Below are 10115 nucleotides of genomic sequence, written 5' to 3'. Positions count from 1 at the left end.
ATCCCTATCAGGTTGGATCGTTGTTGGGATCGCTGGTAAGTTGTTTAGTGTGACTGGGCCTTTACAACCACACTGATAAGAAACAAGTTACCCGGTTGCCTGATTAGACGTGCATCCATTCTCTACCATTGTTAAATATTTTTAATCATTTTTGTTGCTGCTTTTTGCCACTAATGTTTTTAATCTGAAAAATAAATATATATATATTTATTTTTTTTAAAGGAACACTACGAGTTCTGGCTTCTACGCGGGTCAACCCATATTACTACAGAGGACTTTTTGTCATGCACCAGACAGGTAAGCTGATTGCCCCTTTTTTGTTACTATTCATTAGATTACTTATACAGTACTGAGTTACAATACTCTAGAGCTGCACTCACTATTCTGCTGGTGGGGTCACTGTGTACATTCCTTACATTACTTATCCTGTACTGATGCTGAGTTACATACTGTATTGTACTCCAGAGCTGCACACACTATTCTGCTGGTGGAGTCTCTGTGTAAATACAAACCCTGGCAAAAATTATGTACTCACCTGGCTCTGAGGATGTTCATTCAGTTGTTTACTTTTGTTTAAAAAAAGCAGATCACAGACATGGCACAAAACTAAAGTCATTTCATATTTCAACTTTCTGGCTTTAAGAAACACTAAAAAAAAATTCAGGGAAACATAATGTGCTGGACAGTAACTGTTAATTTCCAAGACCAAACAGGGGGGAAATTATGGAATCACTCAATTATGAGGAAAAAATGATGGAATCACAAACAAACAAAAGAACACTCCAATACATCACTAGTATTTTGTTGCACCTCCTCTGTCTTTTATAACAGCTTGCAGTCTCTGAGGCATGGACTTAATGAGTGACAAACAGTATTCTTCATCAATTTGGCTCCAACTTTCTCTGATTGCTGTTGCCAGATCAGCTTTGCAGGTTGGAGCCTTGTCATGGACCATTTTCTTGAACTTCCACCAAAGATTTTCAATTGTATTGAGATCCGGACTATTTGCAGACCATGACATTGAACTTATGTGTCTTCTTTCATGGAATGTTTTCACAGTTTTTGCTCTATGGCAGGATGCATTATCATTTTGTTAAATGATTTCATCATCCCCAAACATCATTTCAATTGATGGGATAAGAAAAGTATCCAAAATTTCAATGTAAACTTAGGCATTTTTTTGAAGATGTAATGACAGCCATCTCCCCTATGGCTTTACCTGACATGCAGCCCCATATCATCAATGACTGTGGAAATTTACATGTTCTCTTCAGCCAGTCAGTGTTTTATTGTTTAGCTTTTCTGCATATAAATCCCAATTACTTTAGGCAGTTTTTTACAGTTCGGTCACAGATATTGACTACAGTTTCCTCCCATTCGTTCCTCATTTGTTTTGTTGTGCATTTCCTGTTTTGGAGACATATTGCTTTAAGTTTCCTGTCTTGACGCTTTGATGTCTTCCTTGGTCGTCCAGTATGTTTGCCTTTAACAATCTTACAATGTTGTTTGTATTTGGTCCAAATTTTAGACACAGCTGACTGTGAACAAGCAATGTGACGCCCTGGCCTATCAGGTCGTCACAGGGTATTGTGCAATCTGCCCTTCTGCACAGTATCCGCATCCTCCTTGGTTACGGATCCCTGTTCTTTGGTATTGCTAAGATCAGAGCCAGTCAAAATCCTAGAAACACTTTGCACCACACCCACCAGACACACCATTGGGGGGCCTGAAGGGAATAGGGCCGCCCACTTGGGGGTTGGTGGGGGAAAGTGAAAAGTGTAAAAGAGAAGTGAAAGAGGAGTGGAAGGAGAAGGCGTGGAGTGGTGACTCTCAGAGGGAGAGGTCACAGTGTTGAAGCAGGGCTCCTTTAGTCTACTAGGTGGCAGACGTTGGTTTGGGCCTGGTAGGACCTGGATCCCCGGTCACAGGGGATCATGTCAAGGGGCACGGATCTGCCGAGGAGGGTAGCCGGCGGCCTTGAGCCATCTCTGGGCAGGGGCCAGGGCACGACGGGGTATGCGGACCTTAGGCCGGGAAGTAGCTTCAAGCGTCCTGGTAATTTACCCGATGGGGGCAAAGTCTTCAAGATTCATCCCTCACCCACTCCAAAATCGGGGTACTAGCGCAACGAGGGGATAGGACTTTTCCCAAAACACAGTCCATCAAATCCCAAGCGTGAATCCTGAGAGCAAGCTCACTCCGTTAGCCATATGGGTGAGCAGGACCCGACTAGTTCCACACTATGGGGTCCAAACAGTGAAGAAGGTGCCACGGAAAAGGTCACAGGCTAATAAGCAACACCAAGGGCACGAATCCAAGTGTGCTCCCTCCTTGCTGCAGAGGTGCTCAGAATTCTGGTTTACAAGCTGTCAGTGTCAGTATTCTTGGACTGAGTACGCAGAAACCCTTTCCTTCCCAACGGCACCCCTTCGGTACAGTCACCGGGCCCCGGGGCACAACCCCCTACCCACGGAGGGGTTAAACACCTTGCTGCCATATCACCGCCACCGGGCGCCCTAACAGCAGCGGTGGTACTCCATTTTACCACGCACCGTGGGTGGCGTCACGAACTTCCAAATTCCCTGTACATATCCCCCTTTTCACTTCGAGTGTGCGAGTAACCCGGTCCGGAGACCCCTCGAGCCACCGCGGCTCCGGATCCGAGCGGCTCGGCCGCTGACACGGGGGCGGTACACCAACATCTTTTGCAACATTGCGTGATAATTTACCCTCTTTTAAGAGTTTGATAATCCTCTCCTTTGTTTCAATTGACATCTCTTGTGTTGGAGCCATGATTCATGTCAGTCCACTTGGTGCAACAGCTCTTCCAAGGTATGATCACTCCTTTTTTAGATGCAGACTAACGAGCAGATCTTATTTGATGCAGATGTTAGTTTTGGTAATGAACATTTACAGGGTGATTCCATAATTTTTTCCTCATAATTGAGTGATTCCATAATTTTTCCCCGTTTGGTCTTGAAAAGTAACCGTTACTGGCTAGCACATTATGTTTTCATGATTTTTTTTTTAGTGTTTCTTAAAGCCAGAAAGTTTCTATTTGAAATTATTTTATCACTATTTTTTATTTATATAGCACCATTGATTCCATGGTGCTGTACATGAGAAGGGGGTTACATACAGAATACATATACAAATTACAATAGACAGACTAGTACAGAGGGAAGAGGACCCTGCCCTTGCGGGCTTACATTCTAATGACTTTAGTTTTGTGCCATGTCTGTGATCTGCTTTAAACAACTGAATGAACATCCTCAAAGCCAGGTGATTCTGTTATTTTTGCCAGGGGTTACATATATTATTACTGATTGCTCCCAGTACACAACTATGTTCCGCTTTCCTTCCATAGTGGCAGCTGTCACATGTTTGCTGTCCACACTTGTAAGTTGTACAATCACATCTCCTCTGACCTCCATTATAATATAGATGGAATTAACCACAGACAAACACGACATCAGAGCAATAAAAGAAATTCTTCCTGCTCCCTCCTGCGCTATCAGTATCTGGTCCCTGTTGTCACCACAGCGGCCGCAGTCACTTCCATCGACAAGACCAGAACAATGGCGTCTCTCTACATTCCCTTGTTATGTTGGTTCAGTCGCCACCGTATCTCACGTCATCGCAGATATCCACCCCATCTGGTTCCTCAGGAGACGCTCCAAATTCCTTTGGCCTATCCTATAAATGCGCTGCAAACTTGAGGGTGTGAAGACTTTCCTGTGAGGCTTCTTGTAAGTCACATCTGCAGGTAAAGACCATTTTAGCTTTGGACTCAATGTAACATATTTTTTCCATTTTTCAGATCTCCAGCAAGAAATCAGAATTAGGGATGATGTTGGGTAAAGCTTCGCTCTGCGCTGTCGTCTTGTTTTGCCTTGTATGGACGGAGGATGTGGAGGGCGGATCGAGCTTCCTAAGCCCAGCAGATATACAGAAAAGCGCGGTAAGTGGAGTGTCGTGATCGCCAAACTGCAACGCTCTAGAAAAGCTGCAACTCCATCAGATCATGTAGGGTCTTGACGTTTTGCAACTCCTAGCAAGCCACAGCTTGGGAAAAACTGCTAAAACCGAGAGCAATTTAACCATATGTCATACTTCATTCACATCCAGAGCGGCATTCACAATACTGCTAGTTTCCCCTTAGGTTACTTTGAGCATAACATATCTCGCTGATACATGCTGTTGGTACATTTTCTGTGCATTATAGGAGCTCACAGCATAGACTTATGATGGGTGACACAATACACTGTTTCTTATCCTTTGGCAATCAGTCTGATGAAGGTCTAAAGCGGGCTTTACACGCAACGAGATGTCGTTGGGGTCACGGAATTTGTGACGCACATCCGGCCTCGTTAGTGACGTCGTTGCGTGTGAAACGCATCGTTAACAATCAAAATTACTCACCTAATCGTTGATCGTTGACACGTCGTTCTAATCCCAAATATCGTTGCTGTCGCAGGACGCAGGTTGTTCGTCGTTCCTGCGGCAGCACACATCGCTACATGTGACACCCCAGGAACGAGGAACATCACTGTACCTGCGGCCGCCGGCAATGAGGAAGGAAGGAATTGGGCGGGTTGTTACGCCCGCTCATCTCTGCCCCTCTGCTTCTATTGGGCGGCCGCTTAGTGATGTCGCTGTGATGCTGCACGAACCGCCCCCTTAGAAAGAAGGCAGTTCGCCGGCCATAGCGACGTCGCTAGGAAGGTAAGTATGTGTGACGGGTGTTAGCGATGTTGTGCGCCATGGGCAGCGATTTGCCCGTGACGCACAACCGACGGGGGCGGGTGCTTTCACCAGCGACATCGCTAGCAATGTCGCTGTGTGTAAAGTTGCCTTTTGTCACAGACTGAAACGTTATTTTTGTTTGTTTGCACTGCCTAATAAATCATGTTTTCCACTTATATCATACAGGTGACAGATTTATTTTAACAATATGATAGGTGACAGTTAGCAGAATTGTGAGCGCAGCTGTGGATCCAGTATGAAATATTAACTGCACTAATGAATTATGGATATAGATTTTTTTTACCTCTCGTGTTTTTTTACAGGGTAAGAAGATACCAAAAAAGCTGCAGTATAATAATTTGGGGCGCAGGGAGGCTGGAGACTTTGTGGGGGATGTGATAGAAGAACCTTCTGAAGATCAGGAAGAGATTGAGGTCTGTATATTGTGGGGTCATGAAAACTGGGGTTCAGTTGTCTGAATTCTTTACCCCGTGATGAGCAGCCAGTGCTGCTGGGATCATTACATGGGCACCGGTGTTAGTCATGTATACATGGTCCTGTCTTGAAGAGGATTTCAGTGCAGAGAGCTAAACGAGTTGAGTAGTTTCCGCAATGTCGTTCGCATATACAGAAAAAAATGTGAATAAATAGGCGCGAAATTTTCATGCTACTTTTTTTACAAGTTTTTTTATGGTTGTGGAACCTAATTGACTTGCATTGGAGGCAGATATGATGCAGATTTTGACGCAAAATCTGCACATATTGCACATCTGCATATACTGCACATATTGGTCAAATCCAAAATGTGTGAACAATACCCTAACTGGTAAGGCAGGTGTCTCCCATGCACCACTCCAATACCCTAAATGGTGTCCCGCCTCTGCTCATTTCTCTGCTGGTCAGTGGTGACACGTCAACTGATACCTTCCGGTACTCGGCATGTATGAGAACCGGTACCATACACCTACTACCTGCAAAGCCTCCATGACTTCTATAAGAGCTAATATTTCACACAGTATAACAAAGCCTCAGTCCAGTGCACCTACTGGGTCTGTGCCTCCGCCTGCACTTAGTGTTCTCTCTTCCAGGTAATGATCCCTCTGGACATTAATATGAAGGTGACTCGGGAGCAGATCCAGAGGCAGAAAGCAGCCATAGAAAATCTACTACTCGGACTGTTCACCCTCAGTTCCCCCAAAGGTACAGACCATTGTTCGCCCACTACACGTGTGATGCTATAACCTGTGGCCAAAGAGTCATTGTCCAGCAAGTCACCTCAGTCATAGAAAAACACAGATAGATCAGCGGGCGCCAGTGTAACCCCTGCCCGATCATGCCATTGGTTGTACGGACAAACCTGAGATAATGGCAAGGTGAAGGGTCCCCTCATCTGAAGATGCCAAAAGTAAACAATGTGGAGGCCGGCCTGCTGCAATCAGCAATCTCTCACTCCAGCAGCACTGAGCCCATGACTCATAGATTTAGATTAAATGCCAACGTCTCTGCTCATTAGGCCGGCTTCAGTCGTCCGTGTTTCAGTTATGTGTGACATCCGTTTTTAACACGGATGCCACATGTACCCATGTTATTCTGTGGAGTTACACACACGGCCATGTTTTCACATGGATCATGTGGCCCCGCACGCACACGGAGACATGTCCGTTTTTTCTCCGGCAGCAAGGATGTCACACGGATCGCACACTGATGTGATCCATGTGACATCAGTGTGACACGAACCGGAGAAAACACAGGTCTCTGAAATAAAAGGATTTTTTATATTTACCTGTATCCAGCGCTGTTTTCTTCGGTTCTGCTGCCTCCCGCTTCTGACCCCCGCTTATTTTATTCATTGATTATTCACTGCAATGAGGACCTGGAAGCCGGAGCATCGCCAGGGACAGCATCGCCATCGCCGGTGACAGGTGAGTATCCAGCAAGCAGTGTGTGTATAGTAACGTCCAGGAGGTTATTGGAGTTTCCAATGAACTCTGATGAACCCCTGAAATCACCGTTGTGACACCCACTGTAGCGCGGGTGTCGTGGGGGTGTCATCAGGATGTCATCAGAGTTCCTTGAGAACTATGATGACCTCCTGGACGTCACTGCACACACACAGCTTGCTTTGTGAATACTTACCTGTCCCCGCGTTGCTGTCCTCAGCGATGCTTGTACCCGGCGATGCTGTCCCCTCAATGCTCCGGCTTCCAGCTCCTCAGTGCAGTGAATAATCAATGAATAAAATGAGCGGCGGTCAGAAGTGGGAAACAGCAGAGCCAAAGAAAACAGAGCTGGATACAGGTAAATATAGAAAATCTTTTTATTTAAAAGACCCATGTTTTCTCCAGTACATGTCACACGTATGCAAACACAGATGTCACATGTGTGACACACGTATGACACACGTATGACCATAACCATGCATGTAGCTGGCACCTGATTAAACACAGATGTCTGAAACTGGCCTTAAACTGTGAGAGATCATCCATTTTCATCCCAGGGGTCTTCCAATCAATAATATGTGACCCTTATTATTCAACAGACAAACCTCACTACATAGTAATCACTCAGAACTTAGTGGCCCAATATATGATGGTGATAGTCCGCCCCGCCGGTGAGTTGCCACCTGCAGTTCAGCATCACTGTGCTGGTCAGACTTGCTCATTTCCAGCACTGGATATCAAAGTGTAGACTGGAGGAAAAACGGGTTTAAAAACCGCGCTAGGAAACCACGAGCAAGGATGTAAATGAATATTTTTCTTTTATTTAGATAATTCCAACGCGTTTCGGAGACCCATCTGTCTCCTTCCTCAGGGAAAAAGAATCTTACAGTCAATGAGGAGTTGTCCTTATAAAACAACATACAGACAAAAGGAAAAAAAAAGGGAGGGGGGTGTAACCAATCTTGACGTCATCACTCCATGTACATGGAGTGATGACGTCAAGATTGGTTACACCCCCTCCCTTTTTTTTTCCCTTTTGTCTGTATGTTGTTTTATAAGGATAACTCCTCATTGACTGTAAGATTTTTTTTCCCTGAGGAAGGAGACAGATGGGTCTCCGAAACGCGTTGGAATTATCTAAATAAAAGAAAAATATTCATTTAAATTCTTGCTCGTGGTTTCCTAGCGCGGTTTTTAAACCCGTTTTTCCTCCAGTCTACACTTTGATATCCTTTGCTCAGACACGGAGCCGCTGCTGAACCACTAAAGCACTCATCCACGTTCTCTAAGGGGTTGTGACTGGCACAACCCAGCCAGGTGAGTGTGTTTTAACCCTTTTTTCCCTCTGCCCTGTAAATCGGGTAAGACCCTATTGCGCCTTTTCTCTCCTACTACAGCTTCATTTCCAGCACTAGCAGTTATAGGAGGGGAACTAAAGTGAGAGGCTCCGCAGTGGGGAGCACATTATGAAATGCACAAGAGGGCGGAGTCTACAGCAAGAGGAGCACAGTTTAGAATGAATGCCAGTAGTGCATCATGGGAATTGTAGTCTGCTAGTGAAGCGAAAAGGCGGGGCACATAGGGAGTAGGAGTGTGAGCAAAAAGGCAATTATACATATACTATAATGAGATTCTCATCCGAATACTGGAATGCCCCTTTAAGAGTCTAAAATATAGTTGAGTGCCTCCAGTATTATCCCGCTGGTACCACTATACCGGACGTCTTGGAAAAGGTCGGCCTCCCACTAATCGGGATGTAATAGAAGATCCTAGCAACTTACCATTAGGTAATGAGATAGGAGTTTCCCTTCAATAAAAAAATTCTGATAATGAAAATAACCCAAAGCAGAGCTATATCAGATATTGGGCCATGTTTTCTGTACACCGAATGTAAAATGTAACTTATAACAACTCCTCATACCAAAAAAGTGTTTGCTGAGTTTCGTCTCCCTTTTAACTCTTCAGATACCCAGGAAAATGCGTAGCCATCCTCACCCCGTGCCCACAGCTGCAGGGCTCCTCTGTCCTGTCAATCACTGCATGAACCCTCCTGTGAAATAAAATAGATGTTTACAAGCAATTTATCTGTTTGGAGTTATTTATGACCCATCCCACAGCGTCCGTCATATTCCAACCATTTATAATGAAACAGTCCACCCCTCTGTTATAGACTGGAGAAGTAGCCAGAAACTGTGTCATATCTACAGATTTTGGTTTGACTGTTCATTTTCTTTGTGTTGGTTGAATGGGTGAATCATTCCTGGTGTAATGTGAGAGATGAATGTCACAAAACAATCCGATGTCCAACCCCTCCCCATTCAGATCAGGCGGTATCAGACATAGAGGGAAGCTGCAGCTTCGTCCCCTTTCTCCCCTCTGACAGTATTACTGATCATAGAAAGAAGCTGCAGCTGTGTAGCGCCCCTGAACCCATCAGGGCACTTCAAGGTACTGCATCCTGTCACAAATGCAGGGCCTACCCCCAGGGACCTGGAAGACCAGTGCCGGTAACATCAAAACACATAAACATCCCCAGTTTCCCTCTCCCAATCATGGGTGACTGACTAGTGCGGGACCCAATGGATGGCCGCCCAGGGGTGGAGCTAGTGCAGTCCACTAGATGACAACCAAGTGGGAGGGGACTGAGACAAAAAGACGGAGGGGTCCGGTAGTGACAGTTGAAGAGGACGGATGTGTCGCCCTGGGCAAGCCAGGGGACACAGGTCACATACCACCGCACCCCACACTCCAGGTAGGCACATCACAGCTAACCACAAATCCTTGTTGCCTTCCTCCAGGAGTCTGATGATGCACACCAGGGGGTGGGCCAGGCGGTTGGCTCCGCCCACCGAGGAGCTCACAACTCTGGAGGCAGGAAGAGACCAGGCAGATAGCTCAGGGACGAGCTTGAGTAAACAACAGAAGTCAGCTCAGGGAGGAGCAGGAGTGAGGAGCTAAGCAGAGGAGTTAAGAAAGTGAAGGTGAAAGTAGTAAAGGAGGAAAGCAAGTAAAGTGACAGAAGAGAAAGACAGCCTGAAGGGTCCAGCTTTGTGAGGGCCAGAACAGCAAGGTCAGCAACGGCGGTGACTGTCTGGAGGGGGACCGTTTGGAAGTTCCTGGAAGGACCCCGTTGGCTGTGTGCCCGGTGGTCTGGAGCAGTGTTCCGAAGGACAGTCAGCACCAGGGCAGGGGCCTCTCGGACCCCGGCAAGGCTAGGAGTCGCCAGATTTGCCAAATCCGTCAGTGACGGGGACGCAGATCCCCCAACAACCAAGTCCCGATTGAAGGCAACAGCCCAACCCGTATTGGAGAGACACTGCCACCGCCACGGCACCAGTTTCTCAGGGCCAGCGCCTGCGGGCAAAGTGTAGAGCTCCTCCGGCCCAGATTGCAGCCGGGGAGCGGGTAACCGGAGGGAATCCACCGCTA

The 10115-nt window shown here is 46.3% G+C and overlaps 1 protein-coding gene across 1 annotated transcript; it reads left to right on the top strand.

Moving 5' to 3' along the window:
- Window positions 1-225: 225 nt before the first annotated feature.
- LOC142290579 (ghrelin-like) lies at window positions 226-8759 on the top strand. Its single transcript, XM_075334540.1, has 5 exons — window positions 226-297; window positions 3821-3961; window positions 5070-5180; window positions 5835-5946; window positions 8652-8759. Exons 2-5 carry the CDS (start codon window positions 3848-3850, stop codon window positions 8669-8671), a joined length of 357 nt encoding a protein of 118 aa, XP_075190655.1. The 5' UTR covers window positions 226-297; window positions 3821-3847; the 3' UTR covers window positions 8672-8759.
- The last annotated feature ends 1356 nt before the right edge of the window (window positions 8760-10115 follow it).

The sequence above is a fragment of the Anomaloglossus baeobatrachus genome, chromosome 2 (genome assembly GCF_048569485.1).
Source record: "Anomaloglossus baeobatrachus isolate aAnoBae1 chromosome 2, aAnoBae1.hap1, whole genome shotgun sequence".
Lineage (NCBI taxonomy): Eukaryota > Metazoa > Chordata > Amphibia > Anura > Aromobatidae > Anomaloglossus > Anomaloglossus baeobatrachus.
Note: the sequence above shows the minus strand (reverse complement) of the source record. Positions and strands in the feature narration are given on the sequence as shown.